This window comes from Coloeus monedula (assembly GCF_965178545.1).
Source record: "Coloeus monedula genome assembly, chromosome: 19".
Lineage (NCBI taxonomy): Eukaryota > Metazoa > Chordata > Aves > Passeriformes > Corvidae > Coloeus > Coloeus monedula.
This window is the reverse complement of record NC_138799.1, coordinates 5541810-5560882: the sequence shown is the minus strand read 5'-3', so window position 1 is coordinate 5560882 and position 19073 is coordinate 5541810. Positions and strand designations below refer to the sequence as shown.

Here is a 19073-nt window from a genome sequence, read left to right as displayed (position 1 = left end):
CAAGGCCAGGACACGGCATTCCAACCGCAAGCCCTGCTCCTGGCAGACCTCCCAGCCGGGAGGGACAGAGCAGGAGCACTGCGGGACAGCTCCCCGTCCTCGCAGCCCGACACCCCACGCTCCTCTCCCCGCAGCCCCGCGCCCGCCCCGCTGTCCGCGGCAGGGCTGGGCGGAGAGGAGGAGGCAGAGGCGGAGAAGAAGGAGGCGAAGGAGGCCGGTCTCGCCTCGCCTCCCCCTTCCCTCTCGCCGGTTTTCTTTGCAGCATTTCCATGCTAGAGGTCCCCACCGAGCTGCGGAGCGAGGATCTGCCTGGCTGCGCCGGGCCCTCTTCCTTCCTTTGTGCATCCCCCAGCCCTGTGCAAGCCGTGCCCCCCGCCCCGGCCGCCACGTCCCCGCTGCATCCCCCCCTCCGGAGCCCCCCCGGCCCTGGAGGCAGGAGGAAGCCGCCCCTCCGGACACGCAGAGCCGGGGCAGTGGCCAGGCACCGGCTGCCACGTCGTGCCACCTCCTCCTTCCCGGCCCGGCTGGGGCACCGAGGCCGCATCCCCGCCCGCATCCCTGCCCGTATCCCCGCATCCATCCCGCTCCGCGGTTCGGAGGCGGCGGGGCCTCCTTCGGCGGATGCTGCGCGTCTCCCCGGGCCGCTGGTGCTAAATGCTGAGCGCCGACAGGATGGAGGAGTTTCAGAGCGAGGAAGAGGAGCCCTGGTACGACCAGCAGGACCTGGAGCAGGGTAAGGATGCGGGCACGCCGCAAGCTGCCAGGGATGGTGGGCCAGGGGATGCGCGGGCAAGAAAACGGGCAAACCCCGGGGATGGGAGGGTGGGATACCTTCTCTCTGGTCTGCTGTTTGGTTGGCAAAGCCAGCACCTCATCCTGCAGCGGCAAATCTCCGCTCTGCTGCTCCAAACCACTGTCCTGGCCAAGGAAAGTTTAAAGCCGATGGATAGAGGTAGGGAGCCCAGAGCTGTCCTGAGCACCAGGGCAGTAAATAATTTGTTGTGTTACATCTCCAAGAAAGCTGGTTCCCCAACAAACTTGCTGCAGGCAGAATCAAGCAGGGGTAGTTATGACACTGCTTTTATTTCAGAGCAGTCCAAGGTAGAGTTACCAGGCACATTAGTTAGAAATTAATACATGGGAAATAATGTATTGCTGAGGATGCTGAAAGTCTCTCAAAAGCTTTTGCTATCCAAGCCCAAATCCAGAGGGATCTTCAGCTTCTTAATCACCTAATTACTTCTGGAGATTTTTCCAATCAGCCATAAAACCAGGAAAAATAGAGGAAGAGAAGAAAAAATCAAGGCCAAGTTTCAAACAGCAAAAATAGCCGTGTTAGAAGATAAACGTTCACTTGTGTAGTTTGCTTTGAAGTAACTGTACCTAGTTCAATGGAATATTTATCCTAAGGCTGGACAGCTGGTGCCTGTGAGTATTTGGGGCTTTTTTTAAATATTATTTTTCTTATCTTAATATTTTGATTCAACACGCAGTAAGTAAATAACTGGAAGAAGTCCCATTTCAGGCCAGTGGCCCAGGAATGAACTGAACTGATTTGCCAATGCATAGCAAAAAATCATTCCTACCTAAACACAGTTCCCCTCCAGCATGTTGCACTATAGGTACAGTTTTGTATTTGCTTTTCCCAGCTGACTGTCAGCAGGGATGTGCAGTCCAGCTGCAGTGCCTCAGCCCACCATTACTCCAGTACATTATGTCATGATTTGAAGTTCATACAACTTCAGCTGCAGGACAGGGGCCCAGCAAGGAATGATAACCAGCCCCCCAGGGGTTGTCACAGCTGGGCTTTAACCCTGATTTCTCAATTAGCAGGAAGTAGTGGGATACTGGGCTCTGTTCTTTGAAACACAACACTCAAATGAAGCCAAGAGCATGGAGATGGAGCTATCAGCTGGATAAACAGTGCAGCCTTTGAATGCTCAGAAATTCACATTTCTGGGTGACGTCTTCCCATGGCTCACAAGGGGCCTGGGCACTGGTCCAGGGGCAGGATGCAGGCTGAGGAACAGCAGAACTAGGGATGAATATAGGGAGTGTTGAACAACGTGGGACCAATTGATTTTTAGCCTAACGCTGTCCCTGGTGTCAGGTTCATGAGTCAGCACTGGCACTGTACAACTGGCTCACAACAATAAAAGCACCTTCCCACTGCAGGCCACGTTCCCAGCTCTGCCCCAGCAGCCTAAATAGAGAATGACTGTCTCCAGATGATAGATTGATACTGGGGACAGGCCCCACTTTTGAGCACATACGGAACTGGAGGAAAACATAAACCCAAAACAAAGCCCAGCTGTGGTCTTGCAGCCTCCTGTTTATGAATAGGGGCTGCACAGGCTTGCACAAACTCAGAAGGAGAGATGTGGGAAGGCTTTAACTGGAATCAGCCAAGTGGAAAGGTCCTACGGGGTAATTACAACCGTAATTAATTTGCATGATGCACAAAGCATCACGAAGGACAGTGCTAGACTTTGTCCACATACACTGCGCCTTTGCAGGACACCCAGAGGTCTTTGGTGGCGGCACAGCCGTGGAGCTGTTGGTTTGGGAATGGGGGGTGGAAGCGCAGCACAAGACATCCAGCGTGGCATGATTAGAGGCATTACTAAGAGGATTGGCATGCCAAGAGCCCAGGGTCGCACAGAAACCCACGCCTGGCAGCAGCACCGGGAGGGCAGAGGACAAAAGCAGAGGCTTAAAGACCGTTCCTTAGGAGCGAGCGGTGGGAGAAACAGGAAACAATCCAAGCTAGGAGAGCAGAGAAGGTTCTTCTGTGAACCAGTTGGTTGCTGGGCCTTTATCGTCATTTCACAGCATCATCAAATATTTATTACATTTACATCCAAAACTGTTTGCTAAGCAACAGATGGCTTAACTGGGAGCTCTGCGATGATTATGTTAATTAACCATTTTAGCACCAGAGTGGAAATCATGCCTCCAGCTCCACACCAAGCACCTGTTACTTTCCTCCTCATCCTCCATGAGCTTCACCTTGCCAAAGTAACTGATTTTTTCGAAAGAATAAATCCCAATCACTCTTTCTTTCCCCTAAAGTGTCCACAGCAACTGGCTGCATCCACCACATGCTTTGGAAGCAGCAAGATCTGGTCCCCAGTGTCAAGGCCCTTCCAGCCTCCTTCAGATTAAGCCAGTGCCTTTCAGATTCCTTTACCTGTTTCCTGCAAACTGTAACACTCTGTGGCTCAAGGCATTATACCAAGATGCCTTATTACATAGAAGCAGAGACTCAAATCTCAGCCAGGACCGGCAGCAATGATGTGGTAACAGCAGTGGTGTCCTGTGAGGTTTCCTTTGTAATGATGTTCCCTCTGGGAAGGCTTTCTGATTTGAGGAAAGTGGTAAAAATGGAGCTGCAATTCCCTGGTACCACGACTTAGCTGATTGCTTTGTAAGCATGAACAGATATCAGTGCTGCTTTGGTTCAGCCACCTTCCATGGGCTGGGGAGTCTGTGCCTCTAAGTGTTAAAACCAGGATACAATTCTGGTGAAGCTTTTTCCAGCTGTTGAGAACTGATGATGTGGCTACAGTTGCATCACACCCTGTGCACAGGGCCTACGTGCAGCCAGACCCCAAGGGAATGAATGAGCTAAAATTAGAGAGTCTGAGCTGCGGATAAGTGGGGGCACCTTTCCTGTTCATCAGGAGTGTTTGTGTTTGAGAGGGCTGTGTGCCAACTCAATTGCATCTGGATCCAAACAGACCCAGCAGCTCTGCCAGCCACTTCCAGCCATCATCTCCCCCGCAGCAATCTCCCAAGATGAGTCCTTGCAGTCATCCCACTGCATTCCCTGATCTTCCCAGCCTCCCTATCCCCCTGCCAGCATTCAGGTCTCAGAGCAGAGTGCAGCCCAAGAGGAGGCCCCTCAAAGCCACCCTTATGATCTCTGGACCTAACCATAGCCTAAGGCACATGGGGGGATTCTTGGGGTGTCCTGCACAGGGCCAGGAGTTGGACCTGATGATCCTGATGGGTCCTTTCCAACTAAGCATATTGTGGGATTCTATAAGTGTGGGGTGATTCCTCCCATGTCAATAAACAGCCTCTCACTGCTCTGAGATAGGCAGCAGGACCAGAGGAAGTGCAAGAACTAGCACATCACCTCATTGCCACTGTGAGACCAATTGTCCTGGGCAGCCACAGAAACTTTTGGGCCAAACCATCTGCAATGCAGGCTTAGGATGTTACAGCTGTAACCTCTAAAGGTCTCCAGATTTAAGGATCTTTTTAAAGTCCTCCTCCTCTTGCCAAGCATCTGATTGCTTGCGTGCTAAGAAGGAAAATGACCCAAGGTGCTGAGCTTGCACCACTTCCAACTCATCCATGTAAAGACACAGGGTCACCAGTGCTCCAGTGGCCAGATCCTGGCATTGGGGTGAGCCCAGGGGATCCATCCTGGCACCCACTAGCACCCTTACCTGCACCACCCAGGTGGTCCAGAGCACTGCAATCCATTATCAGCTTCCCCAAAGGATTCACTGCACGGGGGAGCTGCTGAAACTCCATATTCTGCCCCTCATGATGCAGTTATCCCAGCAGTCCAGGGACAAGGCACACACCTTGCCTGTCCTCCAGGAGCACAGCAGTTAACTCCCCTCCCTCCCTCCCCAGAGGCAAGCCAGAAGGACAGAGCTTTGCCTGCAGTAGCTGAGCCACTTATTTATTTAGCAGCACAGTACAGCAGGTAGCTTATGGAAGTGGAAAGTTTTCAGGGACTAATTGCTGAGCTGCTTAGGAATGACAAGAGGGACTAGAAAAGTCACAGGAGAAAGGGAAATAAGATGACAGGTTAGTCTAAGGAAGGGATGAGAGGCTCCAAATATGAGGGGGGGAAAAAAAGAATATATATAGATGCATTTTCCTAGAGTGAAAATTCCCCTGTTACATGAAGACAGCAAGAAAAAGGGACACAAGAAAGCCCCACACAGCAGCTCTCAGTGAGAGACCAGAAGCTCCTCTCTGCTGAACCCAGGCACATACTTCCAGCTGTGGGAGGGAGCAGAATTAGAGGAACCGCTGGAAAGAAAAAAGGCAAACAAACAAAACCAAAGAAAAACCCCACAAAAAACCAACCAAACAAAAAACAAACCACACCAAAATCAGAGTTTTCCGTATCTTGTATCCTGCAACAATCAGCTAACAGTGGCAATTCTCCTTGGCAAGGCCGTGTATGAAGGATTTATGGTCTGAATCCTGAAGGACATTTTCCTCCAGCGGCTCTGAGCCTGAGGGACTGGGAGCCAAGGCACCGGCCACTAACACGCTGCACTTGGAGCCTGTCCCCCCACCCCAGCATTTTCCAATCCTCTTTCTTTGCTCCTGTACCAGGCAGTGCTGGCTGGTGACAGGGCAGATGCACTGACTCAGTGTGACAGGCAGGAACCACTTAGAGCAGTGAGAGCACCAGGGTCCCATCCTGCTCCTGCTAAAAGCAGTGCCAGCACTCAGGATAACGCACGGCTCGCTCACTCCCGCACTCACACACTCCATCTCCTCTCCCAAAAGGCTTTCCCAGAGCAGCACAGTGCTAAATTCCCACCTCATCTCACTCCAACAGATCTATGCGCTCACACTAAACATATCTTCAGGACTTCCAAAGCTTCTACTTAATCTGCCCAAAACAGGTACATGAGCCAAGAATTTAGGAAAATATCTCAAATACAAAACACCCCAAAGGAAGGAGACCAGATGTTACACAACTGCTGCTTTTTGCACAGCTGGGAATTTCAAAGGGATTTTATGTTACAGTTTATTTTTCCTTTTTTTCCATGTGTATTTTACAAACAGTTATAAACCATCTCTCCAAGAGACAGTTCTAATGGTTTAAACAGCCTGTTCCTCTGCAGCTTTCTGGGAAGTCACTGTAGTCTACCCCATGTGTTGTGCAGCTGCCCTGGCCCTGCTCAGTTAATTTGCCTCCTCCCTGAAGAATTCAGACCTTTGAGTGTGTAATATCCAGGTCCATGTTGGCCTCTTCCAAATATGCAGCTGCAGCAACAGCAGTTGGAGCAAGGACATGATCATGCCATTCTCCAAGTTTTCTTGGTCTATGAGCAAGTGTTGAGTCCTGGGAAGGCACCTGAACTGGGAGGTGGTGACCAAGCACTGGTGCCTGCAGGAGGAGGCAGAGCAAGGAGCAGCACAGCACATCCCATGAGCATCAGTCTTTGCAGCAGAACTGTGTCAGGGACACTGGTTTTGGTGTTGGGCCCCCAAAAGAAGTATTGCTCTGCATCCTGTTCAGGACTAGTGATGGACATAACACCATTTGGAGAGTACATCAAGTATTCCATGACTCCCGTTCCCTGGAAACTCAGACTGGAAGGTTACAGCCCTGTGCTCTTCCTGTGCAGCTGCACAAACAGCACTGATCACTCATCTGAGGTCAGGATCTCTTTCCACATGGGCAGCATCTCCAGCCTGTGCCAATAGCCAGGCACAAGGCAGCTGGGCTGTGAGCTGAGTGCCTGGAGGAACAGGGCTTCCTAACCTCCCCGGGAGCAGTAGTGGGGCAGCACCCTGCAAGATGATACACTTTTCTCCAAAGTCAAGAAACAGGGCTGCTGGATAAGAGGTGGGCAGGTTTTTGGTGTTACTGCAGAGAGTCAGGCTGTTTCTGCATTTAGCTGTAACACGTGGCTGTGGAAGAAAGGTCTCTGTACCTATATGCCTCTGGACATGAGAGGTAGCAGACAGAAGTAACCAGCAGTGGCAGTGTTGGCAGGGGTCTTGGGGGCTGCTACAGCTGCAAAGTGACATTTGTGCTGGAATGTTTGCTCCCCGAGTGTCCGAATCACTCAGGATCAGTGGTTCCACCTGCCTCCCTCCAGCAAGAGGGGAACAAGGGCATCCAAGTTGGCTGGGAATGGCTCAGAGTAGGGGAATATGTTGTGTGATCAGGAGCAGGGCAGGAGAAGTGACCCGGTTGTGGCAGCCCGGTGCTGTGGGCACCGTCCCTGCCACGTGAGCACAGTGACCTGTCCTTTGCAGGGCGCCTTTGCTCGGGGCTCTGCACATGCACAGCACTGTGCTGAGCACCCTGGTGCTCATCCTCCTTGTCCATCCTGTGTCACTTACAACCTCCTGCCCCCAAAACACACAGGGGAGAGGAGTTCTGCTACGTGGCAGCCATCCACATGCCTGTGTCTTTAGCTTTAAAAGAGTAGAAGCCTTTATTCACGGTTTTCTGCAACCCAACATAATTAATTAGTTGGAGATTTGCTGCCCGGGGGAGGAGCGCACACAGGAAAGCTCTGGCTGCCTTTTTCCCTCCTCTTTCTTTGCTCCTTCTCTTCAACAGCCCCACTTGTATATATTTATTTAGGACATTCTGATCCAGGTGCACTATCAGAGCCTCACAGCCACCAGTCACCAAGCTCTTTCAAACCATTTTAGCCTATAAGGCAAACACAGGCACTGAGGCTGTTTAGATAAGAGAACAGCAGGAAAAGATGCAGATGGGGCCTCAGCCATGGTCTAATAACATCCTCTGTGTTCTCACGCTCTAACAGCTTGGCAAAAGGCACAGCGATTGCTGTGGGCACAGGGATGGGACTGCTCTGTGTGTGTTTGTAGAGACACAGCTTGTAAGCAGAGGTGACCATCCTGGGTCTCAAGCATTGATATACAGGGGAGAATTTGGGGTGCAGGATGATAAGAGGGAAGACAGAGAAGGTATAAATTAAATCTGAAATGTCTGGTGAGCATCTGAGAAGAATAAAGGAGAGCAGATAAAGAAAACACCGAATAGAACTGAAAAATACTGAAGGCAAGGAAGGGAGCAGCAGGGGCTGAGGGAGCTGGAGGGCTTCTCTGCAGCACAGCACAGACAGTGCGTCCCTGAGCGCCTTGTCAGGGATTTCCACTCCTTGGTGATGCCACTTTTGCTCAGGGGGCTCAAGATAGCATGGAAGGAGCTGTTCTCAGTGCACTGGGCTTGCCTTGACCCCCTGCCAAATACCCTTCTGCCACCACCTGAGGCTCCCCACCAGGGACACTTGCAAAGCCAAAGGCAGCACAGGAGCACGTAACAGATTACACAAGAGAAAGAAAAGGAAGAAAAAAACCAAGCAGGAAATCCAGCAAATCTCATTAGGGTAACGAAAATGCCAGTGTGACCAACATCAGCTCAGCCCAGCGAGAGCCACAGTTTGAAAGGGGGAGAAGGAAGAGGAGGAGGAAGCTGTACTGCCAAGGGCTTACACACCCCATTTGCTCTCACCCAGCCCAACAGAGGCTTTTCCCCACCTGCTTCATTTGGGCTGTTTTACAAAGCAAGCCCTGCCTTTGTGGAACACCACATTACACCAAAGTAGCAGATCCTGCCAAAAAACACACAGAACACCAAGTGCAAAGCTGAACTGAGCAGCAATGTCTGCGTTACGCCAGTGTAAAAGGGATGGGGAATCCATGTCCCAGCAGCAACAATGGTGACTCTCTGGAAGCTCTGCCTGGCCTTGGGAAACACGATCTTCTGTGGAAGGGGCATGTTGAAAAGGCTTTTTCAGGTTGTTTTTAAGATGTTGCCAGATGGCATTTGCTTCCCTGCACCCCAGCAAGTTCCATTGTAATGCCTTATACAGGCCAAGTACAGAGATTGCTTCCATCACCTGCCATGGAGCAGCAGTAAGTGATACACAAAAGCTGATCTTCATTGTAATATATCCAGACAGCACAATCCCTTGCAACTAAGAAGGAAAATAAATGAGTAGCAAGTATACCCTACCCCGGGGTAAACCAGCATAGCATCATTCATTTAGACTTTGAAAGGAATAATTGCACCCACCCTTGACTTTAAGTACCCATGTGTAATGGAGCAGACAGCAAATGCCATTAAATTAAACGTCAACAGCATTAAACATCAGTTCTTAACTCTCAATGTACCCCATCCATCAGCTTACAAGCACCCTGAGCTTCCTCCAGAGACCTCCACACCCTCCTCCCTGCTCTTCAGCGGATGCATTCACCGTGTGCAGCACAGGGCAGGAGCAGCCCTTTCCACAGCCCCACATTTAGGAAGGGGCCACAAGTAATTCCTTTATAGATGCTCAGCTGAAAGGGACCTGCAAATCCACAAGCCCCTGCTCATCTGCACCACATAGCAAAGGACTTCTGTGCCCCCTGCAAGCTGCTGGCTTTGCAGGACAGGGACAGGGTTGGTTTATTAAAGGTGAGGAGCCAAGTGCAGCATCCCCAGTGTGTTCTCTCACAGCGAGAATCCCTCGCTGCAAGAGAGATGACAGGGGAAAGTCCAAAGCAGCTGCACCAGATGGTGGCTTCCTCCAGAAAGCCGCATTTACGAAGAGCATCTGAACAGCTACCAGATCATCATCGTGCCTAGAGCAGCCAAAACCTGCACGGCACCAGGTTTATGCTCTCCCAAAGCCGCAGCCAGGACGTGCTGGAGGGAGGAAACCCCTCCAGAGGGCGGGCTGTGGCAGAGTGCTGTGCCCGAACAGATGCAGGGCAGCACTGGGAAGGCAGAAACAGCTCCGAATCCTCTTTGAGCCTCGTTGCAAGGCTGGGGAAGCGCCCAGCTCTGCCGCAGCCCCATGCAGGGAACATCCGCCTGTGCCAGCACTGCCACACGATGCTGCCGTGAGGGAATACCCTGCAGTTTGTCCCTCAGCCTCCTTCCATCAAAGGCAACCTGCTACAGCTTTTGCATCAGGATGGGGTTTTTTCAAGTTTCCTCAATGGCACAGAGGCAGCAGAATTTAAGCTGGGCTGCTGCTGCTGCTGATCTCCTGCTGCTGCGGCTCCAGGACAGTGCCTCCTTGATGTTCTGCCCGGCCCTGCTCCCCTGTACCAAGCACTGCTTGGAGTCAGCTCCTGCTTCCTTCCTGCCATATGGTCTCTCTTCTCATCCCCACCCTCCTTGCTCAGAGGCCTTTCCTGTGGAAGCTTTCAGGGAAATGCAGCCTCCATCCCTCCCCTCCAGGGTTCCATAGGCACAGCCCTTTGTTTGGGGACACAGCGGTGTCTCCTTGGCTGGTGTTAATTAGAAGGGTCACGTCAGTGCTTGCAATACAGGGAGCCACAGGGCGCCAGGCTGGTGCTGCCCGGGACAGTTTGCTTCCAGAGTTCTCTCCTGATAGGATTTGGCAGCATCGAGACCCCATTTTTGAAGATAAACATTGGCCATTTCACAGCCAGGACTGGCCAGCACAGGCAGGATGTGGAGGGATGGGGCACATCGAGTGGACACACAGCACTTTATTTCTCCTCCTGCATCCAGAGGGGAGGGGGAAGGGAGGCATCAGCATATCTGCTAAATTAGGGCAAGTCCTTCAGCACTGGCTGGCTGATCTGACAGTGGAGAAGCAAAGAGGAATACAAAAAATGTGGGGAAACCTCAGTACTATGTAGAAAGGATTCCTGAATTCCTAAACAGTTCTTTTTCTCCCCCAAACAACTTGGTGAAATTTCAAATTCAGCCTCAGGTTTCCGAGGTCTCTGAGGAGAGGAGCTGTGTGCTCCCTCAGCCCAAGCAGAGCCACAATTAGTACAAAGATCAAGAGGGATCTGGTCTAAAGACAACATTAAAGCACTTCTACACAGCATCCCCTCCCTCTCCACAGGCTGGGGGGACCAACAGGTGGGGAAGAGGACTCGGGCACAAGGGGGTGGATGAGACAGGATTACCAAGGATGCTTTGGCTGGTGGGCAGAGAGCGAGGGAGTGTGTGTGACAATGGCTGAGGCACTTAAAAGACACTAAAAGAATCAATTCCCCCATGTCCTTCAAGCTTGGAGTCTCCCAGGCCCTTATGCTCAAAATGGAATGAAGACTCAATTTCCTCCTCAGAGCTGAGCCCCATTCATCTTTCCCACTCATCCCCAAACACTGCCCATTTCCCCCATTAAATTATTGCTGACAGAGCCCTTTAAATTACAATGCAGGGTCTTGCACTGCCTAATCCACTTAACTCAACCCCAGCTGATTAAATTGGATGCCATATGGTGGGAGAGCACTGGTGTAATCCGCAGGGACGGGGACACACTTGACTCATTACCTGGAGCACAGCACAGAGCCCTCTCACTACACACCTCCACATCGGGGCCCTGCTTGCTGCCAGGGATGTGGTTTCCAAGGTGCCACTCTCCAGCAACAACACTGGCTGTAGCAAGGTGATGCTGACATTAAACACAGCCCCAAGCAGCTTAAAGGCACAAATTATCCTTCATCTCTGCTGGCATCTGGCTGTTCCCCCAGCCCCAGCTGGTGTAGCAAACACTCGGGTCTCCCAAGGGCACTTTATAAACTAGGGAAATTTGGTGCTTGGAAAAAACCAAATAGGTGGAGGAGGTCTGTCCATGGGGAAACGTGCCAATAACTTGATTGCAGGGAGAGCTGCAACTGCAGCTCTCAGACTGGGTCACTGTGCAATGGTGAGGATTATAATTAAAAAGGTCAGAGCCCTTTTAATAATAACACCCTGCAATGCAGGGCACAGCCGGAGAGCACATTCCCATGGAAAGGGGAGATTCGAGGACACACTGAGCAGCTGTTGGCAGCACCACATCTGGGGAGCCAGCAGAAAGAAACACGAGTAACACACAAACTAATAACGTATCAGCACATCCCACAGCACAGCATTATCCATCAGGAAAGCCCCATCCCAGGCACTGACAGCGCTGTAGCTCACCCACTGCAAGCACTTGTGTCCAAGGTCAGCGTGAGCCTCATTTTGTCATGTGTGAGAGGTCACGGCTTTCCCAGGCACAGAATACATCCCAGGAGTCCTGGCTCCCCTTCTTCTTGTCTTAGTGACCAAGTATCTCTCTTTCTCAATCAACTCCATGGCCAAATGAAGTACTAGAGAAAATTATAGCTGCTCTCAGCCCTGGCAGAGCCTTTGCAAAACACATCATTAGATGCAGACTAGAGAGGAGCATTACACAGGCTAAGAAAATGCCAGGGCAGGTCCCCTCGTATGCTGCAGGACTGTCACTCCTTAATTATCTACAGCTGTATGATAACCACACCAGAGAGACAAAGAGCAGTAACACACACCAGGACTTGTTTCCTTCCTCGTGGAAGGTTTAAAGTCAGACTTGCACTCTGCCACCCTAAGAGCTATTACCTCTAGAAGCACCAGGAAAAATGAAACCCATGTGCTCATAGTCAGGCTTTAAGAAGACAACCAACTCCTGTAAAAGCAAAGGGCTGTTCTCAGAGCCAGCTGTGCTGTCCCAGCCCCAAAAACAGCATCACCTGTGTGCTCAAGGTTTGGCCAACAACAAGATTCACAGGGCCTGGAGGCTTTTTCTTTCCCCAGCAGCAAAAACTGTATTTTAAACTGACCACACTGGCAACATCTACTTTTCCCTGCACTTCTCCTGAAATCCAACTATTTCTGTAGCTTCCTACGGGCATTTAGAGGTGGAAGAGAGTGAACACAAAGCAGTTTGTCCTTTCCCTGGAGCTGCCCCAGGGAAAGAGCCTTGGATTCAGCCACTGCAGTGCTGCCAGGGTGGCACATCTGGGAGGTGCCTCCAGCCCCCTCGGGCCACGTGGGGTTTTATTACTCCTGTCAGTCTATTAGCAGGTGATGGATGGAGGCTGACAGGGAAGGCAAGGCGCTCCCTTCGTTAGAGATAATAATATAATTTACAGAGCATCCCCAAGGCCCTGCAGGTCTTTACCAACCCTTTGCTCTATTCTGATGGGTGCTGAGCCCTTCTCAGCAATAGGGGATGGAGGTGCTGAGCACCTGCCACAGCCCAGATTCTGGGCTGATCCTGGTTACAGTGTGCAGGGAGCGCAGAAGGGTTTTGCAGCCAGCAAAGCACCAAATCTTCATTGCATGGAGGAGCTGCAGAGCCCTGAGCTCAGCCTCCCCTCACTCCTGCAGCCCAGCAAGACAAGAGGCCAGAACCTGTATGTTCTGAGAGCATGCATCCAGGTCAAAACACGCCAGTAAAACCAGTGCCATGAAAAATGTGCTGCTGTGCTCGGTGTGGGGTCATTTCTGGTGGCGGCAGGGGGAGATCCCACCACACCCAGCCCTGGAGCTGTGGGAACTACAGCAGCTTTGTCCCTCTGCTTTTCAGACTTGCACTTGGCTGCAGAGCTGGGGAAGACACTGCTGGAGCGAAACAAAGAGCTGGAGGACTCTCTGCAGCAGATGTATGCCACCAACGAGGAGCAAGTGCAGGAGATCGAGGTAGGTAGGGACACAGTCGGGACAGGGGTGGGGATGGGGGCTGCTTGGCCACCACTGTCACTAAGGGTGAAGGTGGGAAAGAGGCACATCCACCAGTGCCAGCAGCTCAGATGCCAGCAGTAAGGCAGGGATGTGCCATGGGGCATGGAAGTTGAAGTATCTTCTGTAAGTGCCTGAAGCAGGATGGATTAAAGTCTGTTCAAGCTCATCCCAGCCCTCTGGAGGGTCTCTTTCCCCCACTAACTGGCATTTTCCCTTTTCTCACATCCTCGCTCCCTGCCCAGATGTGCATGCCAGATTTTGGCACCAGATTTTGGCATCAGGCTGCATCTGGGTCACGTTTGTCCTTCCCCTGCACATCCGCCAGCCTTCACACTCATTTCTCTCTGCTCTGCTGCAGCTTTCCCTTGATCCCAGAGACTCAGAATCGCGTTTGCTCCCAGCTGGCCTCTCAGCGCCCCCATAACACAGCCCCCTTTGTTAGAAGCATTAAATAGCTCTTTCTCCAAGAGCTGCAATCTAAACCCCCATTTCAAGCATCCTGTGAGGTCAGGGCAGTATTTCTACGAGCTCGCAGAACTGATCTTAGAGGCTTAAACCTGCTGTGCTTGGGTTTTCATCCACTGGAAACCTTCTAGGGATCTGTGAGCTAAAAAAGATTGGACACCTCTGATTTAAAAGAACACAGGGCAGAGGAGGGCTGCAAGTTCACAAGAGCAGCACATGATGCTGCAGGGATCAGACAACCGATGTTTGAGGGAACGAGTGGATGGATTTAGCCATCCCCCATCCAGCAGCCTGTCAGAAGCACGTCCACCATAGGATTTGGAATCTGGCACCAGCTGAGAGTGAGCACCAGAGTAGATGCTCCCCTCCCAGTCTACCCAGGATAAGATTTTGCAATGGCAGACTTACAGGAAAGGGTGTGCAAATCCACAGGAACTGCAGGTCTCCTCATATTTCACGGACTAAGAGTTTTAGCCTGAATTCCCAAGGAAACACAGCTTCTGCAATCGATCTGTCAGACGATCCAGTGGCCAATTTCAGTCAACTTTCAGTCCTAGGGATATCAACTTTCTTTAGTACTGGGAATAAAAAAAGCAGCTGAATAGAGAGACATTGAGGTTAGTGCCCTTCATAGAGGGCAGGGGAAGTTCAATCATATTTACAAGTTCAAACTATTTACAGTGGGCAAGGGGATGAATATTTCATCTGTGGAAGAGGCTTCAACCAGGCAGAGCCACAGAGCACATTGTCAGAGGAAGCAAAGGCTGCAGGAATTCTCTGCTTGTGAAACAACCTGAGTTTTGGACGTGGAGTGCTCATGCTTGACTTTTCCTTGCAGTACCTGACCAAGCAACTGGAGATGCTGCGGCAGATGAACGAACAGCATGCAAAAGTCTACGAGCAGCTGGACCTGACAGCACGGGACCTGGAGCTGGCTAACCAGAAGCTCGTGCTGGAAAGCAAGACATCCCAACAGAAGATCCACTGGTACGGCCTCCCCTGGATCCTCAAGATGCAAGAGCCTTCAGCTCACCTTTCCCCTGCCCCACGGTGCAGGCTGTCCTTGCTATTTAAGCCATTCTCTTGTCGTATCAGCCCAGTTTTGCAGCTATTTAGAACACAAGTGTGTTGCAGTAATGCTGGTTAGCAGGGGTCAGCCACAGCACAGACGTCCCTGGGATGAGGGCTGGATAAAGGAGTATCTGAAACTGCCTGGAGAGAGAGGCACAGCAGCCTCTCCTCAGATGAGTTTCCTTGAAGAAGAGGCACATAATCCTATCAGGGAGATCCCCAGCACACAGCCCAGCAGAAACACCAGGCACAGATCCAGCAACTCATGAAACCCTGGCTAGTCCACGCTGAAACACCAGTTTATCAGTAATATTTCTTTCCTGAAACAAACCCATGATCAAGGTCATCCCTAGAAACACCAGCCTAAGCCATGTCCTTGCAATGCATCGTAGTTTGCAAACAACTCTGTGGAGAAGGAGTTTCTGAGCAGAGTGTTTTACAAACTATCCGCAGACAGAACAAAACAAAATCTCTGCCCAGTCTCTGTATTTCCCTGCAAGATAAACAAAAGGAATAGATACTTGTTTTAAGTGCAGAGATATTCCAGGATAGTGCTTATGTCCCAGAGGTGACTCTTTCAGCCAACTGATTTGAGGACAGAAGGACTCAAATCAATCCCCCTGCCCTTTTTTATAACCAACCCCACTCAAGAGTGACCACACAGAGAAAGACAAAAAAAAAAAAACAACCAAGTGCTGTCATGATCCTAGGGGACACACTAGAAACTGGAAGCACCTTCCCTAGATTGGCTTTCTCTATAGGAAAAAACCATCTTTTAGGAACCTGTAGCACCTGACTGCTCACCTGTGATCCCTCCTCTCTCTGCAGCTTGACAGAAACAATCGAGGGGCTGCAGAACCAGGTGGAGGAGCTGCAGAAGCAGGTGGAAGAAATGCGGAGCTTGGAGCAGCTCCGCATCCGGCGGGAGAAGAGGGAGCGGCGCCGAACCATCCACACCTTCCCCTGCCTTAAGGAGCTGTGCTCCAGCCCCAGGTAGGGAGCCTTGGCTTCAGCCACCCCTCCAAACTGATCCAAACAAACAAACAAACAGGGGAGGCGGTGGGTGAGCCGCTCTGGGGGTGCACAGAAAACCCTCAGACATCGAGGTTGGGCATCAGAGCCTGAAATTCATGGCTGGAGCTGAAGGGGGGAATGTTCCTCTCACCAACCCACCTGCCTAAGGTGGTGTTGGCAAAGCAGAGCCTTCATGATCCCAGCACAGTGATACTTCCCTTCCCCAACTAGCACAGCACCAGCACCTCTGGCTCACCAAAGGCAGTTGAGATGGTGCATTTTGTGCTGTGTGACTCCAGAACTCCCCAGGAACAGCAGTCGCACAGCCAGATACACCACGTGCTGCCAAGTGCTGTACAAACACCTCCAGCACTACTGCAGCCTTAATCCTCCTCAAAACCCGGCCACTGTGTTAATTCACTGACCTCATGAGGGCACTTCTTGCTCAGCTTTGTCCACAAAAGAGGGATCTTTAAATAGATAAGCAATCAATAAACTTTGTTACTGAAAGCATTCTCTGCCAGAGGATATGAACCAAAGACATTTTCACTGCAGCAGCAATGGGGATGTTAATCAGGCCAAAACCTGACCCCCAGCAAAATCCACTTATGTCTCTGTTGTTCTTTTCCCCCCAGTTCCACTCCCCCCCCATACCACAGGACCTCGGGTCCCCTTGCAGCTCCACAGTTGGCTCTGAAGGTCAGGCTGCCCTTCAGTGCCTTGAAATCTGTTCAATACCCCCCACCACAGCCGTGCCTCCCAGGGGAAGCCATGGAGCTTGCACTGTTCCAATCTGCTCTAAACAAACAGGGTGCCATGGGTACTTCACTGAGGAGAAAAACCCAAATTCCCGAAGGGAAGGGGGAAGTGCTTGTTATCACTTCCCAGGCAATGAAGAAGGGGCACCTCTATCAAAAATCTGTCTGCCTTGCCATGTAAATCTTCCCTCACTCCCTCCAGAGCAGCTCCCAATCACAGGGCTGCACAGGCAGAAGCACATATGGCTGGGTGGGTCTGGGGTTGTCACCATATGCAGTGGGTAGTTGGTGAACCCATGGGGCAGAGAGCAGCTGATGGACTCCCACTAGGAAAAACCCAAGGCCACCTACTTTCAGCTCAGACTGGTAGGACTTGAACACTCATTCTTGCTTCACTGCAATGCTGGTGGCTTGTCTGTTAATCAGATGTGTCTTTTACCTTTTAGGGTCTCATTTCCCTCCTGTCTTTTATTACTGCTGTCCAATAAAACTGCAAGTTCTGTGGGACAGAGGTTTGTCTCTGTGTCCAGAAGACCCCCAGCCACACCTTGTGGTCTCCTGGCACATGGAGAAGGCACATCTAACTCCATGAGCTCGTGTCCTTTTTGGACATCAGTGGAGTTACTTACATAACAATAAAACACAAATCCCTCACAGGAGTATCGCTTGGTCAGACTCGCTCAAGCATCCTTCTCCTCTTTCAGGTATGAGGATGCGTTCCAAGTCCACAGCTCTTCCACAGAATTCAACCAGAAGCCGCTGGAGAGGGAGAACGAGCGTCTCCAAGCCATGGTGAACTCGCTGAGATCCCAGGTGAACCAGGAGAAGCAGCGGAAGGAGAGGGTGGAGCGCGAGTACACCTCGGTTATCCAGGAGTACTCGGACCTGGAGCAGCGGGTGTGCGAGATGGAGAACTGCAAACTGCGCATCAAGGAGCTGGAGGCAGAGCTCCTGGAGCTGCAGCAGATGAAACAAGTCAAGAAATACCTGCTCAGCAGAGAGGACAACCTGTCCGAAGCCCTCCTCGAGCCGCTGAACAACGCCCCGGAAGCAGATTACATCGACCTGTCTGAGGAGGAGGGAGGGAAAAGCCACGGGACATCCATGACCCCTTCCCCAAACCACCCCGTGCGGAAAAGCTGCAGCGACACGGCCCTGAACGCCATCGTGACCAAGGACGCCGTGAGCCGGCACGAGGGCAATTACACCCTGCACGCCAACAACGTGCGCAAGCGGGGCATGTCCATCCTGCGCGAGGTGGACGAGCAGTACCACGCCCTGCTGGAGAAGTACGAGGAGCTGCTCAGCAAGTGCCGGCAGCACAAGGACAGCGTGCGCCACACGGGCGTCCAGACCTCCCGGCCCATCTCCCGCGACAGCTCCTTCAGGGACTTCCGAGGAGAGGGGCACGAGCTGGAAGAGCGGAAAACCATGGAGAAGACCATCAGCAAACACGTGGACGCCGTGGACAAGCGGCTGGAGCAGAGCCAGCCCGAGTACAAGGCTCTTTTTAAGGAGATCTTCTCCCGCATCCAGAAAACGAAAGCAGACATCAATGCCACAAAGGTGAAAAACAAGAGCAGCAAATGAGTCCTCGCTCTCCACTGCTCCCACGTGCAATTGCAATGGCCACGTCTTCTCTTGAGCCCCAGGAAACGCCACGTGGCCCCTCTGCTTTGAAGGTTCGAGAGGTCTGCAAGCGAGAGAATGTCACAGGGACCCAACTCACTTTTTTAAGCTTGGGCTCTGGACAGCCTGTTGGGACAATTGTACATTGTAGTTAGAGGATTTCAGAAACCACATGACGGATCTCTGCATGAGTTACTGCCGCTGCCAGACATCACAACAGCAATGTCAACCCCACCATGATAAAAAAGAAACCAATCTCCCCCTCCACCCTTTTTCAGCTTGTCCTACAGCCCAATTATCTGCAAGCAAAAGCCTGGATGTCCTCCAGTGTCCTGCCACAGCTGGAGTACAGCGTCTCAAAGTAAAACAAAAAGCCATCAGAACTTTAGGGGCTGCCCCAGCACAGTAGCCCAGTCCTCCAGTTTGGTTTTACGGCTAAGAACCTACGCTTGAACCCAAGAGACGTCTATCTCTGCCTTCCCCAAAGGGCAGTATGGTCTTGCTATTTAAGCCATTCTCTAATCAGTCAGGTTTTTCAGCTCTTTACAATGCAAGCTCATTGCAACTGGAAAAACTTGAAGAGAAACATAAAACTGATTGTTCCATCTCTGTCAGCGTCACTCAGTGTTTCAGTCCACACTCTCCAGACCTTGCAGGCATATGGGATTTACTCGCTTTAAATCTGCCCTGGTATTTCAACCCAGGTGAAGCACCGTGCCTGGTAGGAACTCAGTGCCCAGGGCTTTCCCATAGCAAGACAAGAAGTGCTATTACAATATCAGAGACACATTCTCATCTCATGGTCTGGGTACCAGCTCTCTGTGCTGTGCTCTTCAAGAGGTTGTCATTGTCCCATCATAGCAAATTCCTTAAAAACAGCTTGCATG

At 51.5% G+C, this 19073-nt stretch overlaps 1 protein-coding gene across 1 annotated transcript; it reads left to right on the top strand.

The window, feature by feature from the left end:
* The first annotated feature begins 600 nt into the window (after window positions 1-600).
* CDR2L (cerebellar degeneration related protein 2 like) lies at window positions 601-18287 on the top strand. Its single transcript, XM_082293820.1, has 5 exons — window positions 601-733; window positions 13095-13207; window positions 14553-14701; window positions 15614-15778; window positions 17262-18287. The coding sequence occupies exons 1-5, from the start codon at window positions 655-657 to the stop codon at window positions 18145-18147; spliced, it is 1392 nt and encodes a 463-aa protein (XP_082149946.1). The 5' UTR covers window positions 601-654; the 3' UTR covers window positions 18148-18287.
* Window positions 18288-19073: the final 786 nt, after the last annotated feature.